This window comes from Siniperca chuatsi, linkage group LG4, assembly GCF_020085105.1.
Source record: "Siniperca chuatsi isolate FFG_IHB_CAS linkage group LG4, ASM2008510v1, whole genome shotgun sequence".
In the NCBI taxonomy this organism is placed as follows: Eukaryota; Metazoa; Chordata; class Actinopteri; order Centrarchiformes; family Sinipercidae; genus Siniperca; species Siniperca chuatsi.
The window spans coordinates 9032480-9056041 of NC_058045.1; the positions used below are offsets into that span (position 1 = coordinate 9032480).

A 23562-nucleotide genomic window follows, 5' to 3' on the forward strand; every position below is an offset into this window, starting at 1 on the left:
CTAAGTCAACATAGTGTGGTCCAGTGCACACAGAGCAAACTCATTCAGCCAGTTTAAAAATGGATGTGATGTCCCATCTGTGTATGAAGATGAGTTGCAGTGCTCTGGTGGCTGGCCTCTGCTCTTTATAACCTGAAAACACAATCCTCTTCTCTCTTCAGTAATAACTCAACTCACTGAAAATATAATCAGCAATGATTAATAACATTGGTGCTTTAATATCCCCTGAATCAATGTGCAAATCAATATGCAAAGATTGTGTGTGTGCATGTATCTAGTGTGTGTGTGGTTCAAAATTAATTATTTAAAGAGAAATAATTCCGCCCATTTCTGACAGTAATAAATTTGATCTCACAGATTGCATCCATAAATACGCACAATGTTGACAGCACCATAAATGTTTCTGTTCAACACGGCCAGCTGTGTGTGCATTTGTTCATTTGTATCGTTGCATGAAATTTATGTTGATGTGTATATGTGTGCCATGGTACAAACAAACCTAGTTATCATTGCTGTCGAATGAAAAACAAGCTTGTTTTTAAACTGAGCACCATGCATTTATTTGTTTACCCTGTGGTGTTTGCAAAGGTTTTCTTCAACCCAGGAGTTGGACATTTTCTCATCATGTAGAGAAACATCAAACTCTTTAACTGGAGTTCAAACTGAACAATCATCAAAGCTACGTGATTTAACACAAACGTGGTTTCACATGACACCAACATATTGTGTCATTATGTGTGAGTGCGAGCAGCGTGTGGGCCTAGTGTGTCAGATTTACAACGTGTCGAGCAGCCTTTTACATTGCTAAGGAGCTGCTGGTGTGTAATAACATACTGAGATGTAATCACCCGCTAATAGTACAGCTGTTTTCTAATCACCTCAGCTACAACCTCTCCGTGTAATGGCCACGATTTACTCTTAAGCAAACACATACACACTCACACAGGGAAGCACACATAAACACATATTATTGTCTAGGGTTATTGCAATGTTGTTTGCCTGTGCAAGATCTCCGTGGCACCCTCTTTCTTTACTACCGACATACGGAACTGCAGGAATTGTTTCTGTGCTGTTCTTACGTAGCACTCAGGGAAGCATCCATTGACATACTCATACATCTTTCTCTCTTTTTAACCCCCTCTGACACAAAAGAGAGCCATTTCGAGAACAATTTCCTTGCTGCTATGTGCCACGCATTTACTGCCGCAACCAAGGCCGTCAAGACAACAGTTTTGGCACTAACTGTCCAATTTTGTGGCAGAAGAAGAGAGGGAGAAGCGCTGTGAATCTTTCTCACCACGTTGCCCTGGTGCAATTTGAGAATCCCTGCAGATGTGCATAATACAAGCTTAGCTCTTGTGGCAATGGAAACACTATCTGGAAAGCTGCAAAGATAAACAGAAAGAGAGACGTGTGGTGATGATGTTAAGCAGTAGACTGAGCAGAGGAGATAGCAGAGGGAGAAAGTAAACGGGCTGTGGCCAGTGTGGACAGAAGGACAGAAACAATGACTCACTCATTCCAAGGAATATTCTTATTTACAGTGCTGTCACTCATCATTGAGTAAGAAAAAGGTGGGCAGGGCAGAGTGTTTTTCATTTACAGTGATGACAAACTATTGTAATACAACCCTAATTCATTTACCACAGGCTACTGTAACTCTTGCTTGAATAGGAAAATGAACAAATATTGGATGAAGTGAAAACACACGCAGAACTTAATGTTTGAAACAAAAATTGAACATAACATTGTGAGAAAATTAGGAAAATAAAGACAATAGCAGCAGACAGGGAGAGAAAGCAAGAGAGAGGTAGAGAAAGAGGGGAACTGTGGGTATGGCTAAAGAAAAGAGAGAGCGGTTAGAGTAAGGTGAAGATGAAAAGGCAGACTGATGCACTCCAGGACACAGCAGCACTGGGACTCGACACTGCTCACAGAATTTCTATTCCCACTTGAAAAATACACTCAGGCGTAAAAATGCAAATAACGAAACCAGTCCCTTTCATGTCCGGGTGTGGAGAGAGAGAGAGAGAGAGAGAGAGAGAGAGAAATCACTATGATTCAATGAGATCCAAATAACAAATGTTCCAGTAAAGTAACAAGCTATAGCGAACCTGTACAGAAAAAAAAGAAAGATCTGACATTCCTGGTTCTGTCCAGGGAGATGAGCAGAGAAATAGATATTGTGAAATGAAAATCTATAACAAAGCCCTTCTTTGTCTTTATACACCGGGGTCACAGCAACTGCAAAAACCTAATGTACTCCTCACTGAGTTGACCTCGGAGTTCTTTTTCGCGACATCTCTGGTACCTAACTGATGTGATAAATGTTAAATTTGCTGTATGCGCTTGTTGTCCTTTCTGTCAATATTTTGTGCTTTGTTCATCTCTTCTTTTCTCACTCTCTCACTCCCAAATTCTCTTATTCTCTAATTACAGTACTTGATGCAGTTGTGTTTATCAAAACCCACAGTTATTGGATGATTGATAGAAAGAACTTGCCTATACATTTTGGTGTTCTCCACATATGGACTTGTTATCACACAATCAGACATATGCAGAACTCACCTAATGAGTGGACAATGACAGAAGTTGTAGCTGCAGTACAAATACCACTGGTGATGCATTCATGCTGCATGTTAGATAAGTATCAGCAGAGGCCACTTCTAATTCAATAAGCAGCCACAGGAGGATCTTGCAGGACTGTTGCAACCACACATCCACAGTCAAATGCACATAGGCAAACACATGCACGCTCGCGCTCTTTCACATGCAGATTGGGCGCTTATGAGCTGTCGGCAGTGATAAATGGCACAGGAAGATGACCTGCTAACTCCCACGGTATGACTGGGCAGAGCATGTTTCATAAATATAAACCCACACACACATATACACTCACAAACAAATGCCTATACATGCACCCTCGGGCATGCCCACACACAAACTCACTCAGTTACACAGAAACACAGGAAATGGGTGTGTCAGGATTTTAAGGGTCATATGGCAGTTGTAGGACTGTCACCCCGACATCAATCTCTGCTGGTAATCGTAGTGATTTTTTTAAGGCGCCCCATAAAAAGGAAGTGGGAAGTTGACGGCCTCTTATGTATTCATATTTAGTCCGCCCATGTCTGCAGTAACAAAGACTTCTCCACATTTTCCCTGCCGTCTGGTCTTGCTTCTTTTAAATATGTAAACATTCCAATTCACATCTGTCTGTGTCCTCTTTAACATTTCTCTCTTTGGACACAGCATTTCTATCTGTCTTTATATCTCACTTTGCAAAGCTAATGAGCTTTCCACAGCCAAGCTCAAAACAAGTCAAATAGATGGAGTGAGAATTCTCCCTGATGGAGCAGATGGGCAATCGGTGGCTCAGCCTGGCAGCGACTTCACACTGTAGGACCAGCAGGATCCGGTCTAACTGGCATTAGAACTGATAGTTAGGCTTTGTGGCAGAGTTGCGAGGATTCAAGAGGCACCATTGAAATTGATGTGCACATTTACCAGAATTATTCAGAGTTTATACACACCATTTGACATCTGGTCAGTACCAAATAGCTACTGGATTTTGCACTCATTCCACAATTGTCCTTCAGCAATGTCTGGCTTGGGGAGCAACAAAAAACTATTAGTTTGAGTGATCTGTCTGTGTTTGATTTGATTGTTTCCATTCCTGATAAATGGTTTCTGAGATGATTTCAAGAAAGTTAAAAAATGTTTTTCCTGCTGATTGACAGGAGGGCAGTGGGAAAATGCACCTCAGTCCTAAAGGCAAGAGGAATCTGGATGCTTGATGCTTCCTTTCTTCCAACAGTAAATCTACTTTCCCTTCACTGGAGCAATTGTTATTAATGAGTTCATATACGCCTTAAATGCTAAAGCACACACATAGTGCACAACCATAAGCACACATACACGTTCATGACCCTGGACGCACATACACATACAAAAGCAACCCCAAACAGAATATTAAAATGCATGTGTATGCATAGCAATTTGCTTGGTTAATGAAAGCCCTATGAAGTAGCGTAATGTGCTGTAAGGAGATTAGGTTAGTTGATTTTTGTCTTAGGAATTATTATTTGTCACCACTCAGTATATACTTTTTGATTAAACACAGAAAAGTGGGTCTCATTTAAAAAGCACAGATTAATGTTTATGATGCACATCTTTTGTCCTCCAGGCCTGTTGTGTGCGTATTTGTGGAGTGTGTGTGTATGTGCACACTCGTTATAAGCAGTGATCATTCTCCCACTTGCTCAGACTTTGAAATTCAATGTATACCACCCCAGATAATTTGGAGGGCAGGCCCATTAAAGGCTCATATTTCATGTGGTAATTCTTAAAACCTGTCATAAACCTACTGGAGCATTAACATGTGTTATTAAAAGCCTGTGAATGTATGGGAATATGTCAAAAGCCAGAATAATGCCTCTGTCAACATGTTTCAAGAGAAGGGCACACAATGGCTACATAAATGATACATCACAACAGTACTGACAGCCTGAGTAGGGACCCCATACGCTTTGTGCTGCTGAATGATCCCATGCTATGTGTGTGTGTTTGTGTGTGCCTGTTGTATTGCATTCACCCCTTCTTCCCAACACCATCTCAGCTGGTCAGCCGAACCACTGCGGGTTGGCGCATGACAATCCCAAACTGATCTGCCATTGGCTGAAACGGGCATCCATCTCAGCACCTGCCAATCACACTACCATGGAGATGGGTTGGCAGCGTTGTGGTGATGGCAGGGGTCCGGCACAGCGTTGCCAGGAGGAAGCTGTGTGTTAATATGGGTGGTGAAAGATGCCAGTGGCCAGGGGGAAAGGGGGTAAGAGACTCTGTGGGAAAATGTGAGGGGGAGACGTTTGCCACATGAATGAAAGAGAGTTTAACTGGCAGTAAAGGACACCTGGAGGTCTGCTGAGCTGTATATGTGTATAGGTGAGAGTGTATATGTTTACATTACTATGTTTTTCCATGTGTGCACAGTACATTCAATTGAATGTTCTGTGAAAGAAGCCATTTGTGTATAGATAAAATGTATGTATTCATGCCCTGGCTCTAAGCACCAAACCAATTTTTGTCCATTAGCATACAGTCACAGAACAATTGCTCTTTCATTTAGGCTTCCATTGTATCTCACAGCATCCATCATCCATAAACTCCAGAAGGCAAGGCCACACACACCCACACACCAACACAACACACACAAATGTAAAAAGCTAGGGCTTATTGTAGGAGCTGGCAGTTTGGCTCTAACCAGCTGAAAGAGAGAGAGTACTGTACACAACAACATATGGTTATACATGAAGAATTATTTAATACAAATACTCTACTAATTTAATATTTGCTTATTCTTCTGTAATATGCCCCATGCATGTTGCATCTATCAAAACCAATAACTGAAAAGTAAAAGTATGAAGAAAATAAACATTTAGTTCTGCCTGCTGCTTCCTTTCAATGGTCAAGAGCTACAAGCCATAAAAGCAGGAATGATAAATGGAATACAGGAACACTACTAGAGCATAATATACACCCCCGAACTAATGTGTCATAATTGAAACAAATGTTGTTCTGAATCAAACAAGTGTTTTGGAGCTCCACCCTGTATAATAGATTAGACTTCTCTGCACAGCCCTGCAATCCATCTCAAAGGCACACTCACATACTCAAACATACATATAGTATAGCCAAATGCAAGTATGCATGCACATGCATGCACACCTGCCAATTATATTGCTGAATATGCTGTAACAGTTAAATGAAAATTCCAGTTTTTTCCACATTGGGTCTTATTTTCATTCTTTTGGCCATCATTACTTTCAGTAATGGTAACATGTTATTTACTTGAGTAATTGCTGAGAACATCGCTACAACAAAGACCGACAAGAAACAATCAGACATGTTTTGAACAAGGCAACAGTTTAGCATACTATTGCTAAAACAATTAAACCAATTTATTTGGAGGTAAAACCAAAAATCAATCACAGTCTGCAAACTGTGATAGATGTTTACAAAGGACAATTTGGGTAATGATTCCACTTTTTGCCCTCATTTTCTCTTCCAAATAAGTTTGACTAATCTGGGGGTTTGTTTAAAATCTGTTTGATCATTTTTAGTAATGTTGCCACGTTCTCAGAAGTAGTTAATTTGGTGAGCACATTGCTATTATTACTGATAGGAAGGATGGCCAAAACTATGAAAATGAGAGCCAAAAAAAAAGGGAAATTCCCTTTCCCTTCCCTTTATGTTTTTGAGTCAAGCTGAGAAACAGGGACCTGTTTAAAACTGGGTTCAGCCCCAGGCTCAAGATGTGTATGAATTATGTAAACCATCAGGGTGAAATGTTGCTGAAAGGCCTAATTGGAGTGACATAGTCGAGTGTGTTGAGTGTAGTGGTGTGAGGCCTGTGGAGCAGCACCCAGTGGAGGACAGTCAGCTCCGTGCCCCAAGAGAAGCTTACCACACTGGGTGGCAAAGTCATTAAACTTCCTTTCCCCCACCCCTCTAGTCCTTGAGCACCCATTTCTTCTTCCACCCCTCCATCCATCCATCCATCCATCCATCCATATGTCCATCCATCAGAGAAGCCCATGAGCGGCTTGCCTTCTGTGGGTGTGTGTCATTGTAGCTTGGCAAGCACACACCACTGCTTTAACGGCAGGCACCAGGGCTAATTTGATTTTTAATTCAACACGACTCCTCGGTTAATAGTTTGAGCAGGGGATTAATTAATCTGATTTGACTTGTGCTAATTTCTTGCACCCACGTCCCTGCTCCCCACCCGTCAATGCAGCAAACAAACAAACTGGTGAGGCTGTGGTCTCGCAGGCTCTGTCCTTACACACATGTTGAGTATGAGAGACAGAGACTTGGGGCGACAGGTGAGGAGCCAGTGGAAAGCAAGGCATGGTGCCTGTGCTGCATTTGCATGTGTGTGTATATACAGTATGTGTGTGTACATAAAAGTGTTTATGGAGGAGGCTGGAGCTGAGCCTGGTCTGACAGAGGAGTGCTGGGAGGCAGTGAACTAATCACGGCAACAGCCTGGCTCTTGTAAGGAGGGCGAAACACAGAGAAGGTCATCAACTATTTTCGCTGCCAAAATATGGGTCGGATTGGATCTGGGTGAGTTGCTCACATATAACTCGTATGTAATGTAAAACAAAATGGGCCAAGAGGTGGAGCATTCCTGTTCTTCTCTGAGGCTTTTAGAGGGTGGAGAGCCAGATCCAGTCAGGGCCCTACAGGAAGAAACCAGTAGAACCACTAAGCTTCCTCATCTCACAGTGCCAGAGAGAGCACTTCCACTTTTTCTAATACTCACTGCAAGGGAACTTTAAAAATGAATAGACCTCAGAGTGCAGCCTGGATGGCATGCACTTTGTGGAGAAGACTTTGTGAAATCACTTTCTCTCAGTTTGCACACCAAACCCACAGATGCCCACACACTTGCAAGGTGCATGTAGAGGTACATAGTATAAGGAGGTTTATATCACAACACAACAGAGATACATTTCAAAGTCAGCCTGTCTCTTTGCTGAAATGATGCAAACCCACTAGTGTTCACAGAAATGTGTCAAACTGAGCAGTCTTTGTGTCAAAGCTCTCTCTGTCTTTATTCTATCTTTATTTCTCTCTCCTCTCTCTTTCTCTCTGGCATGTAACCAACCTCTCTGCATGGCAGAAAATAACATTGCTCTGCTCAAGAGAGACCACACATGGGAGAAACAGCCTACGCCTGCTGCTCTCTCCTGCAGGATAAAAAATACAAAAAAAAACTGGACAACATCTCACACACCACTTTGAAATCTCTATCCCAGTCAGTCCAGCTCCTGCTTTCTCCTATTTATGCTCTCTTTGTCACCCTGGACCTTTTTTTAACCATACATTTGAATGCAAAAAAATACAACAAAGAAAGGAAAAAGCACTCAAATGCTCAGCATGTGCATATAAATACATGTGTGCTCTCAAAAAGCAAATACAAACACGTACACGTGCACATCTTCACTAACAGACACAAATAGATGCACATTTGCATGAACATAGACACACATACTGAACACCACATACACATACAAATGTAAGCACACCTAGAGAAGCCATGGGAGTTCAAAGAAGGGACTATGTTTTCCAAGAGAGCTAGTGTACACTAAGTGAACCAGTAAATTCCCAGCAGCAGTGCTCCAGAAGGTCTACTGTACCATCACACCTGAGAGGCAAGACCTATGCTGCTGGGATATATGGCCAACACTAATGCACTAGTCAAGAGTCTGCTGTGGGTCTACCATAAATTAATAATGGATTATGTTGTATTCTGTTTGAATTCTTTGAAGGTGGGTTGCTTTTTGCTTCTAAGGAGGCTTTGAGCATAGAAAGTAGCTACATGACTTCTGATGCATAATCACCCAAGCATTCCTCTGGACTCTGAGAGCACCCAAATGTTTAACCACCTGTTAGCAGCTTCCAGGCATTGTGCGATTGGTGGGGGAGGACGTGCCGGGCAACGGGAGGGACAGAACAGAGGCTCAGTCTGGGCGCGAGGGGTGGGAAAGTCCTGTGCCAGCAAAGCAGGGAGATTTACAGCAAGCCGACCCAGCCGATCTCGAGTCTGATCTAACACTGTGCCGCAGAGAACACAAATCACCTCTCATACATAACCCTGCCACTGACAACTCATTTCATCTTCTGCACTAATGAATTCATCATCAGGAGGGATCTGCCTTTGGGTGCCTCAGCCCTGAGCAGAAAAGGAGTAATGGCTTAGATAAGTCATCATCATCATTATCAACATCATCACCACCACCACCGCCAGCTCCACCTTGCCTCTGTTCAGCCCATAGTTCAGGAGCAACAGTTTGGGACTGTGCAGTGTCCTTGACAGAGTTGCAACAGGAGAACTTTGGCAGTGTTCAAGGTTATAATAAGGATGGATGTCAGAGCAATTGTGTCACAGATGCACATCCTAAGTGTGAGAATCAGCATGAGTGTGCGTATGTCAATGGAATTTGAATGTGTTGTGGTATGAGTGGATAAATCAGAGAGTCTGAGAGCTCTTATGGTAGCAAGTAAGTGTGTGTGTGTGTGTGTGTGTGTGTGTGTGTGTGTGTGTGTATCTGTGTACGTGTATGAAGGGAGTCTAAGCGGCGCAGTCAGGGAGCTGTCAGCAGAGAGCCAGGGAGCAGGCTGATCACAGGGCTGCAGTGCGTTTGAAGTCTCCCAGGGACTGACAGCTTCTCTTCCCATGGGAACCCCTTCCCTCACCCCTTCTCTCCTCCCTGCACCATCCTTTCTCTATATCATTCCTCTTTATCCTCCATCTCTCCCTACACAGTATCACCTTCTCAGTTTTTCTCCTCATCCCACTGATGGAGGGGGTATGCGAAAGCACACTTGTGCTCCCCTGGGACATGTTAGTACTTCCAAACCAAGGCTTTGTTCAGTAGGAAAAACACCTGTGAGTATGTCTCTGTAAATACTGACATGATGAGCTGCCATCTCTCATAGTCTGACATTCTGGCTGACATTCAATCTGGCTTGGTGGCAAGAGGGCACAGACAGCCGACCTTCAGCCTTGAGATGGATTCCTCCTCTACCTGTCATCACTTACAGGTACTGATTGTTCCTGCTTTATAAGTGTGGATATCAGGATTTGAATGCATAATTGTGCACAATAAGAAGGAAAGACCATTCATGATTGTGTATCTATATGTTTCTATTTCCTGTTAAATATGTGTATGGTATGATTACACTTTTGGCTGCACACCCTCTCTGGCCCCTCCTCCACAGGTCAAGGTGCAGCAGGATTTCATCTCTGATCGGGCTGTGTGTTAGCATGAGCCCATCCGTCATGGGGACAGAGTGTCGGCTGGATGTCCCTGTCGCTAAGCTGTCCATTTTGTCAGACAGCCAGATCCATCATATTGAGATGGGGACTGATCCTTGCTAGCAGAAGCCAACCGCCCCGCAAATACATACAAATATGCAAATTAACGACAAAATAAACATCACCCTGCAAATGAGCCATCCATCAATGACCAGTTTCTCAGCAGCTCAGCATTGGCACTGCAACACCAATCAGCCACTCCGTCAAAGGGAGTGATGGAACGCCATCCTCTCATCTTCTTTCTGTCCTTCCCCCTCCTTATATCATTCACATACTGTCTCCCTTTCATTGGTCCCTCTTTGCCATTTTTCATGCAAACTTCCTTCAATTTTCTCCTCTCACTCTCCATTCACACTCATTCCCTTAATCTCAAACACTTCAGGACTTGCCTATCCATTTCCCTTTCCTGTCTATTTTGAAAGCTCTCTCCTTCCTTCAAGTGCCTTTTGTTCATCATCGTAATTATAAATCTGGAGACATTTAGAATGAATACTTGTTCTGTCTTTGTGTTTGAATGGATAATGATGTGATGGGAAACATTTTGCCATTAGGGGAGCAATACAAATCAGACCACATGTGACATTTCTTTCCATCCAGGCCCTGGCCTGTGGGGTCCAATACATCACCTCATCATTGCTGTGCGACATACAACAGCAAACTGTTCTTATGCAAACCCGAACCAAATAAATCAAACTTATGACAATGCACATAAGTCATTGTTTTCATCATAAAATCTTTGTAGACACCAGTTTGAAAGCTGTGTGAGTTTCTTTCAGAAAGCCAAGAGGCTGGAATGGAAAGAAATAGCTCTTAATGGAATAAAAGTCAAAGGAGGGAAAAACATGAAGCAGTTGGAATTCTCCAGCAGCTGAGTCAGTCCAGACTCATGTTGCTTTTCTGGCAGTGTGTATAGACATCCCCTCCGCGCATGTTAGACACACACATACACACACGTAGAGTGTTTTAAAGTTTCACTGTAAAACATGTTGCAAAGGTCTCTAATGAGCAATTAGGTTGTCAAACTATTCTACACAATATAATGAAATGAATCACTTTGACTACATGAATCCCACAATGACACGCTGAGTCTTTCCTGCCAGCCCTTCGCACCTTGAAAAAGAATGATTGCTGTGGCTGTGGCTCAGCCAGACTAGTTTGCCGGGCCACTTATGGGCTTATTTCTAAAAACCACAGTTACTTTACACTCCTGTGTTCTGTCTCTCTCAATATTGTTTTCAGCTCCAGTTTGTCTGATTCTGCACTAGCCGTAGCAAAGCAATTACAGCATCATAAAGGTTTGTGGTTAGCCACCCGCCGGCTAGTGGGGGATCTCCTGCCTTTAACCAGTGGAGGAATGAGCCTTGGGCAACCGGAGCTGCAGCTCAACCCAGAAGCAGAAATATGGCATTCCTCAGACTACCCTGATTGCCACCCCAATTGCTCCATCACACTTCAGCTAATTCGACAATGAGTGGGTGTTAAGTTCTGATGATGCAGTAAAAACTCAGCCCCTCAGAACTTCACATTTTTACTACAAATGTACAAATCTACAAATTAAGTGTATTGTTATTCAGAGGGAGTGGAAGCCAATAAAATACTCACTTCTCTGTCTCCACATCCTGGTGTCTGTGTGTGTTTACTTGTGAGGTTATCTACATTAGGGCATGTGACAGAGAAAACAAAAGACAGAGAAAGAAGAGGACCAGTGATAGAGCATGTGTATTTGCATGCAGTGTGGTCATGCACATGTACGTGCACTAGTTTTATGAGCTTTCTGTAAAAAGCAGTGAAGGGTGACACAGAAGGCCGAAGGGAATTCTCTCTTTGGAGGCCGGCGGGCAGTCATCCTGTCTGCTCGCTGCAATAGCTCTGACCACACCAACCACTAGACATCCCCACACAGAGTGAAACACTAACTTCCCTGTCTCCACAGCTCCCTGCGTTTATCTGTTTATACCGTCTTCATTTTTATCAGTTTCAAACCATTCATGCTCACTATATGTCCATCTTTGTATTTCTTTTACTCACCCTCATTCTCTCCACTGACATCAACCCAGCAAAAATAAATCTACTAACTTAAAAGTCTTCCCTCTCTTCTTGCTTAGAAATATATTGTGCTTTCAAATCTCAAAAACATTCAGCAATCTTAAATCACCACTTATCTTCTCCCTGTGTGTGCCATCCTGTGGTGGCGGTGCAGTGAGGTTTCATTCTTCCCATGCTGGGATTCATGTTGGTTCCTGCACTGATACATCTGTCAGCCACATGTTCCCCCAGCCAGCCGCTACTCATAACAGCTGTACGCAGCTGGAGTGTGTGTATGTGCTTTTGAGTTAGAGTTGGTGGGTATTTCTTTATTGAATTCTATGTGTGTGTCTGCATGTTGCTGTCCATGTGTATCTGTGTTCCCTACATGCCTCCACTGAGGGGGATTAGAGCCGCACCCTATCTTAGATGCTCTACACTAAACACCAGACTCATAAAACTCCCTCGTGGAGTTGCGTGACCCTGTTGTCTTCACAGATCCCTTTATATTTGTCATAACAACAATGGACATCAAGTGGTGTCTCATTCCACTATTGTTCCACTGCATTATCTTCAAAGCATTTTGCACAAACACTGGCTCTCTTATGCACAGCAATGTCACTGGGTTTCCATGAGCTCATTGATGAAGCTCTCACTCTCTGGGAGCATCTCTCTTCAGCCCTCCCAAGACTAAAGAGCCTTCTCTGCACCCTGGTCTACAGACCAGCCAGGCTGCTGCCACTTAGTGTATGGACAACGTCTCATAAAAATCCCATCTACCTAATAATTGTGCAGACAAATGTAAAGGAAAAATAAAACTAATTTAGACAGCAGCCCCACCATGGGCACTAAGAAGAGGACTAAGGTGGCAGTAATAAATCACTCTTCTATTTTGTCTTTATGAAAACACTGATTCTGTACAGCACCATGGAGTCCTGAAGCCAACACTGGGAGAGGATGCAGGAGAATCAGAGCAGAGAGACACAGTGTAGAGAGCTCCTCAGCTGAAGACAGACTGAGTAACTGGCGCTGTGAAACCTGGACGGCATCACTGCTTAGCAGATTACACATACTGTAACGGAAGGCTTTGCAGACTTATTTAAACACACACCATGCAGAAACTAACAGTCCCACAAGCTGCTGCCTATCAGTCTGTGCAGTCCTTCTCTTAAAACTTAATTAAAATTAATGAGAGTGAAGCAAAGGTGACGCAATCCTTGCTTGGATGCCTCCCCAGTAAACAGTGCTGCCAAGCGGGAAGAGCTACCCTGGCCGAGTGAAGTCAGCGTCTGAAGAACAGTGGAGTTAGTCAGGATAAGTGAGCCCGCTGGGCAGCAGTTCTGGGCTAGTAGCCCTGTTCTCTAAGGAGTTCTTTATGGCCAGTCCATCACCCCAAGAAAAGCACCTACCCCTGCACACAGGGGCTCCATCCGCACACACTTTATCTGAGTCTAAAAATCCTTGTGTGTCCAGAAATTGGAATGGAATGGTATATGGAATAAAGGTGAAGCACACTGTAAATTCACAGAAAAGAGTAAGTTTAGATATAACACTCAGCTACACGCTGCAAAGAAAAAAATGCTGATAATGTTAAGGAAACTGTGATTAGACAGCTATAGACTGAAGAGTTAGCAGTTTTTATTCCAAAACCATTATCCACTTCTTACTATTGTAATGATACAGTATGAACTTGTACTGTATTTTAGTAAACCAAATGCCAAATGAAATTCAATCATATATATATATATATATATATATATATATATATATATATCTTCTTTGTTATTTGAAGTTTGGTGTTGTCTCTCAGAAGCCTCACATACTTTTTTTGCATTGTTCTCCAGTTTCCTTTCCTCATCTCATATTCAGTTTTCTGTTTTTCTTCTCTCAAGCATCAATGAAAACGCATCTGGCCGAACCCATGGTCACATCATCCCCACTCCTCATCCATCACGGCCTGTCACAACCAGAGTGGGGAAGTGGTCTTATTGCTCATTGTGGGAAAGGATGTGGATCACTGAGCTGGATTGTGCTCACTGTGATACTCCATAGTTCCAGCACTAAGAAATTATCTTGAGTAGCTGAGAGTTTGTTTGTGTTAAAAGGCAAAGCTAAGTCGAGCATTTAAAGAGGAGCTTGTATTGGCACAAGGAGCATGGGTGAGGAAGCCACTCTAAACAGCCTACAGTGGTATTATATGAAGACTTACCAAAGCCGAAGGCAGCTGGAGCAGGGATGGGAGCCGACTGGACCGGTGTGGAGGTGTAGAGGCCAGTCACCAGCAGACCATCAAAGGATACACTGGTAGAGATGGTTACTGAAGAGACAGAAAAAAAGGAAGATGTTTAACATTGGTGTTACTCTCAATGTTACTCATCCAGTTGGTTATGTCACAAAGTACCAAGGAAAAACAGAAATTGTTTCACAAATGTTAATTATGAAATATAATACATTATCCCCTTTATTGATAACTCCCAAGAGGACTGGAAGATAAACTGTAATTTACCGCTGATAAGGTGTCAGAGATCGCAAGTACTAAGTTACGTTCGCACTTCATTTGCAAGCTACACAGATAATTACTTGGTGTGATGTACATGCATGTGGACAGGAAGTCTGCAAGTGTATATGCACTACAGCTCCCTAATATCCTGCTGCTAATGAGCACAGAGCTCAGGTGTTAACAAGTAGAAATGTAGAGTGACCATTAACTGGGAGGCCAATGAGACACCCTGCAGGAGGAGAGGAAAGGAGAGGGGAGAATGCAGATGTGCAAGCAGGTGTTAAAGCAAAAGCAACAATGTCTCTCTCTCTCTCTCTCACACACACACACACACACACAGGAGCCTGCTCAATGGAGCCCAAGTCACTTTTCTCAAGAATGTAATCTAACTCATCCTGAACAAATCACAGTGCTTTAATCAAAGCCTGTCTCTATTGACAACCATATTAGAAGAGACTGATGAGCTAATTGGCTGTAACTCTGATAGCCTTTCTAAGCCTCTGTTCATCACAGGTCACCACAAACAGCAACAGAGCAGAAAACTGCCAGAGGTATATTATCCAGCTGTACAGATCTACAGCTTAGTGTATCCAGCAGCAAGTTAACTATTGATCTACCCAGTAAACAAAAGGCCCTGAGTGACAGGACCACAGAGCCGGCTACATCACTGGAGGAAAAGAGCTCAGCCACTGGACTGCTTCCAGCCAGACAGATCGGAGCACAGGGGAACACTCTGTGGCTCAAAGGAGAACAGACTACCAAAAAATACACTTTTACACATTGAGGAATAAAATCCTTTGCAGTGGGGAAAAATGGAGCCGTTGTTATTTCCTGACCCTGGAATCCCCCTTCTTTTGGGGGAAAAGTGAATTGGAAAAGGAGGAAACACTTGCGGCATTGGTGTGTTTTTAGTAAGAATAGCAACATAACGCTTTGGGCGTTCATTCTTCTGGGCTTGGTGTGTTTTGATGTGAGAATCTGGGCAGAGCAGACTCCTGTGTGGTCTGTCTGTCTGGGTGACTCCATTAACACATCCTCACACAAGGCGCCTAGCGTTTGTGTGTGTGTTCTGCATGTGTCTGTGCATACTGGATGTGCTACACCCTGTCTTAAGAGCACAGTTCAGCCCATCTCTCCCCTTATCAACTCCCCTCAATATCAACGCCTCAATAATTCATCCCACAACTCTTTATTATATCCGACATTTCCTCCTCTCTTCTCCTGTCACGGTTTTTACACAGAAATCCATGCTGTTTTTAACATGCTCTCTGCTCCATTACAGTATACAGCAGTAAATGATCCAAGCATATTGTTGACACTAAATATAAAAATATAAAATAAAACTATGTAGTCCATGTTTTTTATTTCAATCATTTACAGAAAACTTGCAAACTTCCAAAACACAAAATGAAACATGCTAACAGGGTAAACAGGATAAACCTGCATCAACTACAGTAATTGCTTGGCTTCTGTATCTGTAGATGGAACTGCACTAACATTAGTCAAAGTATAGCGTACCCTCAGCGCTCCATAGATTCACCTTAATTAACAATGTAAAACGTAAGTTACTTCTAAATATTTTACAAATATTTCAAAATATATCTTTTGTATGAATGGCTCTTATAACATTGTGTGAGCAACAAGTAATTCCTCTGTATTCCTTTTTCTTGTCAGCTGTGAGCACTATCTAGCCAAATTCTATCAGCATGTACAGCGTGTACAAGAAGCCGTATTGTGAGAAAGGCAGATATTTTGCTTGGCAACAGAAGCATTATCATATTCAATCCATGTTGCTCAGTGCACCTCTAACACTGCAATACCAACAGAATGCAGGGAAAAGGCCTTCTCATTGAAACAAGCAATTATCATGTTCATACTGAGCATACATGTTCTTTTATGCTATTTTTGCTTCTCAGAATTCATTACCTATTCAATAAATCCATTCCAGAGTGTGATGAGACAGGTTATAAGTGTTTACGTTATGTTGTATTGATCCAAGGCCGTGGAATGATGCAGTATTTAATGGAGTAATGGACTGGGTTTAATGCACTAAGTTGGACCAGGCTTCACCAGCCTCCGTACACACAATACGCTCATTTCTGCATTTCCACTGACCTGCATCACCAAGGTTACACACACTCCATTACTCTCCACAGACACTTGCATATGGGCTACACACAGAAGATTTTTTTCTACCTCCAGCATGCTATTTCTCTCTTTATCCACCGCTTACACCTTTCTTCCAGCCTCACTCCCATCTGAAGAATCATGGTAAAAAATGCTCGCTCCTGCACTTTCCCCATCTACTCACTTCTTATGCATTTTCTGCTCCCTCGCAGCAGTGTGCCTGCACTCTGTTTGATGTGGAGGTTGGGGGGGAGAAAGAGTGGAGGAGGGGCAAAGCTAGGGGCACAAGGTTACAATCAAAAAACAAGAAAAGGGGCGAAGAGAGATGGAGAGATAGGTAGTAGTGGAGTGGCCCACGGAGAGCAGCGCTACCTGATCAATACAAATGCAAGATCTAAATTATTTAGACACCCCTCTCTCACTCGCCTGTGGAACGCAACAGACGGATGAACCAATCAGATGAGATCAGATCAGATCCAATCACCTGTGGGGGAACTTCACACACACGAACACTCACACTCACGCACACACACACACACACATAGATCTAAAGGAGGAGGCTGGCGGCCTTTGATGGTAGCCTTTAAAATTCTTGTCCATACTTCATTTCTGAGTACTGTTCACTTGGCCGAGGGGAATGAGAAGCCATGAGGCGGTAATGGGGATGAACTTTATACCAGCACTCTCATCCAACACATTAGCAAGTTCTGTGTGTGTGTGTGAGCACGTGTGTGAGCACATGTGTGCCCTTGTGTGTGATTTGTTGATGTGTAAACACACCAGGTGTCAGGCTAACACAGTTCATCCAAACATCTGGACTGAATTTTAGGCTTTTCTGAACATAAGACTTAAAAGAGACAAATAGCTTTACGATGAAACATGTAGGGTGGAAAGAGATTTTTAGATAAAGACATATATAAAACTACATTACAGGCCCTTTCAAATAACAGGAGGCTATTTATAATAATGAAATGCACTGTTTATATCTCTGAAAGGAGGTATTCTGGATATGATGCAGAATTTCTGGTTTACAAATCAAGTGCACACATGCACAAATACACACAAATATATACTTTACTTAATGTGGAAATAATTATAGTATGTTTACTGTGTTAATGTTGATTGGTTAGTATTGGGGGATGGGATGGGTGGTGGCAGAGTAATATGTGGAGGTTGCAGCTGTTCATGATATGTTGAGGAGCCAGAGCTCTCTCTAGCAGTCAGGTGCACTGTGGCTCCTGACCTACAGGCACCCTTGGTTCTTGATGCCTCCCTCCTACTTCAACTCCACATCAGGACCTCTACATGCTCTTGGACAAGACTGGTGTCTGCAGTGGCAAGTGCACCTAACTTAGGTCTTGCAAAACACTCATTACACTGTATGCACACGCTCATACTTTATACCTGAACACACCACAGAGCACATCCCTCAGCCATAAGCCAGCATGTAATATTGATGATGCGATGTGGTATGCCTCATTACAGACACACACAACCATGCTCCTACTCAACTATTGATGGGCCTGGGGCTTTCTTCACCTCTCTGGATCCACCAGGATTTATGTTAGGGCACAAAGTACCAGCGCAGCGCAGCACACCACACAACGCTACAAAACCACACATTCACAAACACAATACTGGCTTTGCTGACAAGTCTCTCAAGCTCATGCAGACACAGAATGCACACAGTGATGACTGATCAGTAATCGAAAATGAATCTTTCCTGACAACCCAATCAGCAAAAAAAAAAGATCACAAATAATTGCTAGTAAATTGGAAAGCCTATTTTCCATCTAAGTTTATCCATGTGCAGAACATTATGTTACTTACTTGTTAGTGAATTTGTCTGACTAATATTTCAGCCAACTTCTGACCATCTGGCAATCAAGAACAGGATTGCAGTAGCTCCTGGTATTACCTGTGTGCATCACCTTATCCTGAATGCTGTGAAAGCATCCTCAATATAGGACAAACAAGGTACTGGAAGAAGACAGTGAACTGATGTTTAAAATTTGATACAATACTAGAGTACGGTTTTACACTAGTCCCAAAGAGGTGTGCAGTTGCCTTTAGAAATGAATGCACCTGAGGTAGACAGAGAATCTGTTGTTTTTTTTCTGGTTGTTTCTTTCTTTATTTATAGTACAAGCAGTGCGGGAGCAGCCATGACTGATAGATGGTTTTGGTTGATTCCTTGAACAAGAAGCAGGTCTATTAAAAAGTGAAAAACAGACCAAAGTGCTGCTCACTGTATGCTGGGTCAGTAGTCATATTAGGGATATGAAAAATAGAGCCCAGTGGCATCTTAAAAGCAATAGTAATGTCTCCTTAAGGTGCAGCAAAGCATAGTCGGCACTGTGGTTGGCAACGCTTGGTGGCATGAGATCATTCTTAGAAAACAGCATGGCGAGGGATTAGGCTGGAGCTGGACAGGAAGTCTGGGAGCTCTGAGAGAAGACCTGCTTTACGTCGTAGCCTAGTCCACTTGCATTGAAGTCCCCATGTGGTTGGCATGGCCTGAACAGCTCCTTTCTGCTCTTTGTGCACAAACACACCCACCAATCTTCACCACACCCACATTCATAACCTTTACTTAAACAAGTCTCGGAAAAACATTTAGAAAGTACCCAAGACTAGAAAGACACGGCTACACAATGAGGTTCTGACAAAATTTGATTTGGTAGCACTCAATTATACTACAGACAGAAAATATCATAGTCTGTACTGTTACATGATTACAGCATAATGTAGTACAAGCCACATAGTGAAACAACTTACTTGAAATGCAAGACACTACAAAAGAGATACTGTAACAGAAAATATCAATGAAATCCCCAATTTTTTTTCCAAGTGAACCAGGAGGACGCCCTTTTTGTTTCCAAATGGATGGAGGTTTTCCTGGCAACAATCTGGATAAAGATAGCCGACCATCTGACCCATATCCCACTGGCAGACACACACGTGCCCCAGAGAGGACCAGGAAATGGAGGCCAGACCATGGGGAAGCTATAGTTCCATCTGTTTCTGTGGCCATGCCAATGTCGGGGTGCCACCTCACTCTGAGCTTCCTGAAATGGTTCAAACTGTCAGTCACCTGAGCATGACATCATGAAGGATAGACAACTATTTCCTCTGATAAGGAAGGGAAAGGCCGGCCCTTTAAACTGACCATAAGTTCAAGAAGATGCAGACAAACTGAATCTCGTATGTCTGTCTCGTATGAATGTCTCTCTACAGTTTCAGATGATTGTGTGGGAAGTGTGTTTCTGCACATATATGTGTCATGCAGTGTTCCAGTCAGGTCTTAGAGGCATCATTCCATTGCGTAACCTTCTGGCACCATCCTGGCCTGCTGGCATTGCCATCTGCTGCTGTGAAACACTAGATCACAGACAACCAGCCACGGAGCTTCTACAGGTCTGTTTAATTACAACATCTCCAACATTTTTGCAAAGGGCTGAATGAAAGCAATTAATCTCTTGGGACCAGTTTACAGGTCCTTTCATGATCATGGCCAGAGATTATAACATGCTATTCTTGTTCTTGGTCCAGTTTGCTGTGTTGAGGTTCCACTCTGCTTACCAAGGAGGGCAGTTGAAGCCTTCCTGTCTGCCTAACTTGGCTTCACCCCTGCAACAGCCGTGGAGAAAAACAGGAGTGAAGAGGCAGTTCTGTCACAAACATCCTGTTCCTGACACATAATCTGTTTCAGAATCACACTTCATTGTACTGCTCTCATATGATGCAATGTATGCGTGTGTCTGTTTACATTCATACGAGCCTATGTGTCACATGTTTGAACACGAGCAAGCACAGGTGTGTAAGTGAATCTACACAAAAAGAAGTCTCCAGAGTATATGAATTGAGTTTTTGTGCTCTAGGGACATTTTCTTTTCTTTTGTTATGATCTCTGGAGTGGCACTATTTACATATAATCTGCGCGTAATCCACAAGTCATATTCTTCTGCACACAATGTACTATATATGCGTTTCATTCTTAGTGATGTGCCAGAAGGCTGACATTTGACTTACAAGGAAGATACAACCCCACTGGGAAGGCATATCCACTAATCAACAAAGCCAAATCAGTTATGACAGAACATTTCTTCATAGTTTCTAACAGAACATTGCATGTTCAGAAGAAGCACATCGCGTTGTGACAACTCAAAGGCTATTCTCTTTACCTGAGATTGGCTTTGATAGCAAATCATCTCTCTGGGCTTTTAACATTATTCATTGGTTCATTGTACAGAGGCCTCAAAAAGCAACAGATCCCATCTAAGTACCGATCTCTGCTATGAGACTCTAAATGGGTTTTGATAAGATACAGTTCTGTTATGTGGACCTCGTCTTCATCAGTCTTGATGAAATCTTGATAGAATGAGAGGAGAAAGGATAAGGAAGCACTGTAGGTGTAAGACCAAAAGACAACTGGATAAGAAAACATCCAAGATCAGAAGCAGCGAGCAACAGAATCCTGCATGATTACTCATAAAAGGCATCTTATAAAGCATTAGATTTACTAAACATTCAGCATAAAGGGGATATCATAAGATGCATAATTGGTGGTTGCTGTAAAGGGTTATATTGTAATAGGGTTCAGGAACACCATGATTCTTTCCCTCTGTCGCTTGGTGACTGCCAGGACTGGAGAGTGAGCTGTCCTTATGATCAACACCATGTGTTCTGCAGAGAAAAGGCTTCAGCCATCCAGCCCTGACAAGCAAAGCATCTTCCTTTACTTATCAGAACCATACTGAACATGCTAACACACAATTAAAAGCCAAGATGTTTAAGAAGAGAACCATGAACTAGAAATATAAACAATCTTAATGTAAACTAATGCAGGTTACAGAGGAAAGTTGCCGTGTGCAGCTTAGCCTTCCCGAGAGAAAATCCAAGGAATGTAGGAAAACACTAAAAGCCTAGTCAGCCTCAAAAAGTGGGATAAGACCCAAACCACAAGTCCTCACACAGGGCAAAGAAGCATAACACACACCCAGAAACAAACAATGTAACACTAAACACACACATATATATATAGAGCAAGCTCAACACATCTACTAAACACAATCAAACGTGTAAAGACACACGTCACATGCTAACCTACTTGCACGGAAAACTACAAACACACACTGACTAGTGTGTATTCCAGAAGTTGTCCCCAAAAGTAGCCAACCAGCAAGCCAGCTGTAAAAGTACACACAGACAAAATGCAGACATTGGACATAGACCAATACTGTTGCATAACTCCCTTTCCATCTCACCTGCTCCATTGGGAGCTGCACTGATAGGAAACAGGAAGGAGATAATGAAGGCCAAGCTGTCAGCTACAGCCTATATAACCTCACTGCCTTCTATGTCCCTCTTAGGGACACCAGACTACTTAGCCTAAGTGACCTCCATCCCCTTCCCACACCGGGTCTGTCCTCCACCTCCCAAAACCCCCAACAGCCCACTCCAAACTGCTTCACAACTGACCAAGCCATGATCGGAAGGCATCTGTCAAAGCAAGGCCTTGAGACTTTGGACAAGGAAGAGCAGGGCTTTGCACAGACATTTAGGGACACAAGCTCATGTCAACAAAAGTGACACCCTTTTTGTCCAATTTGACCTACCTAGGCACAGAAGTCATATCCTTTGAACAAACGACTCAACACCCACATCATTCTGAACTAAAGAAAGTAGTTCTTTAACATGGCAAGCCGAAAGGCTGTTCTGTCCAGTGTGCAGGCTAATACGTCAATAAAAGAGGCAATGTGAGAGATCCAAGGTAGGAAGATAGGACTTTTGGTGATGCAAGGTTGTTTTTCACACTTTGACCTATAGATGCTTAACTTGTGCAACCAATACCTCTACGTTCCTCATTTCATGAAGTCCATTAACCAAAAGTGCAACAAAATTTGGCTGGCTTTAATCACTTCCTGTGTAAACCTAAAGTGCACTGAAAGTATCATGAAGACACAATCAAGGTGTTCTCCTTCTCAAAAATGTCTTTTCTATCATTCTACTGAAAAATCTTTTTTTATTTACTATAAAATGATCTAACCACCCAATATTAGAGCTGTTATATAAATGTTATTCATTTTAGCATAATGCCAATTGGCATTGATGGCATTTGGTAACTTTATATAGTATATGCTAAGAATCAAGTGGTCAAAACCATAGATGAATTTGTACCCCCTGCAGAGACAGCAGGTGTACAGTACAGGAGAAAACATCTTGAAACCCTGCCCACCTGTACTGGAGTCAAACTGTAGAGAACTATAGAGTCTAGTCTCTCTAAAACCTGTTTTAGCTGAGAGATGGGCTGTTTTTTGTCACACACAACATACACTTCTCACATACAAGGAGACAAACAGCCCACACATAATAAATGTCAATGTCTTGAAGCCACTGAATTGTTTCCAACAGAGATGAGACAGCCTTAAAAAGTAAATACTTTATTTTCATATTGTACTTAAAAAATACAACATTTCCAAAAAGTGGTCCTGCTGTTTGTTTTTTTGCTGAATTTTCATCCCTGTATTTCCAACATTGCATATTACAGGCTCACTAAGGCTTATGAGATGAAAGAGAATAAGTAAGTAAGTTAGCACCAGGTGAACCCACCCTCCTCTTTGCCATCCTCATGGGCTGACACTTCAAACTGCAGTTTTTATCAGGGTTAGGGTATCAGCCTGGACTTTTGAACTGTTTGAGCTTCATCAAAGGTAAAATGCAACAGCAATTGTGATTAGTTTTCCAAAAACAAGTCAGCTTTTCTTACATACAGTGTGCATGGATTTTCAACAAATCTGTGAGTTTTCACGTAATACACTTGTCACTTCTAGGGGCCACACTTGACAACAATGAAGCGGCAGTGGTATGGTTTCATTGTATTCCATTATCACCAAAAGAATGGAAATTAGCATTTGTAAATAAAATATATCTTTACATATTTTTTACCTGAGCACATAATTAGTCCACAAATTAGTCCATCTACTTGTGCCTGTAACATAGTACCATCTGTACCTAG

General features: G+C 42.5%; 1 protein-coding gene across 4 annotated transcripts in view; it reads right to left on the reverse strand.

The window, feature by feature from the left end:
* The window catches only part of reln (reelin), a 96067-nt gene that overhangs the window by 61270 nt on the left and 11235 nt on the right, over positions 1-23562 (reverse strand). For all 4 annotated transcript variants that reach the window (XM_044193588.1, XM_044193589.1, XM_044193586.1 and 1 more), the window contains exon 2: positions 14127-14234. In XM_044193588.1, coding sequence (XP_044049523.1) covers positions 14127-14234 — 108 coding nt within the window. The remainder of the gene's footprint in view (positions 1-14126; positions 14235-23562) is intronic.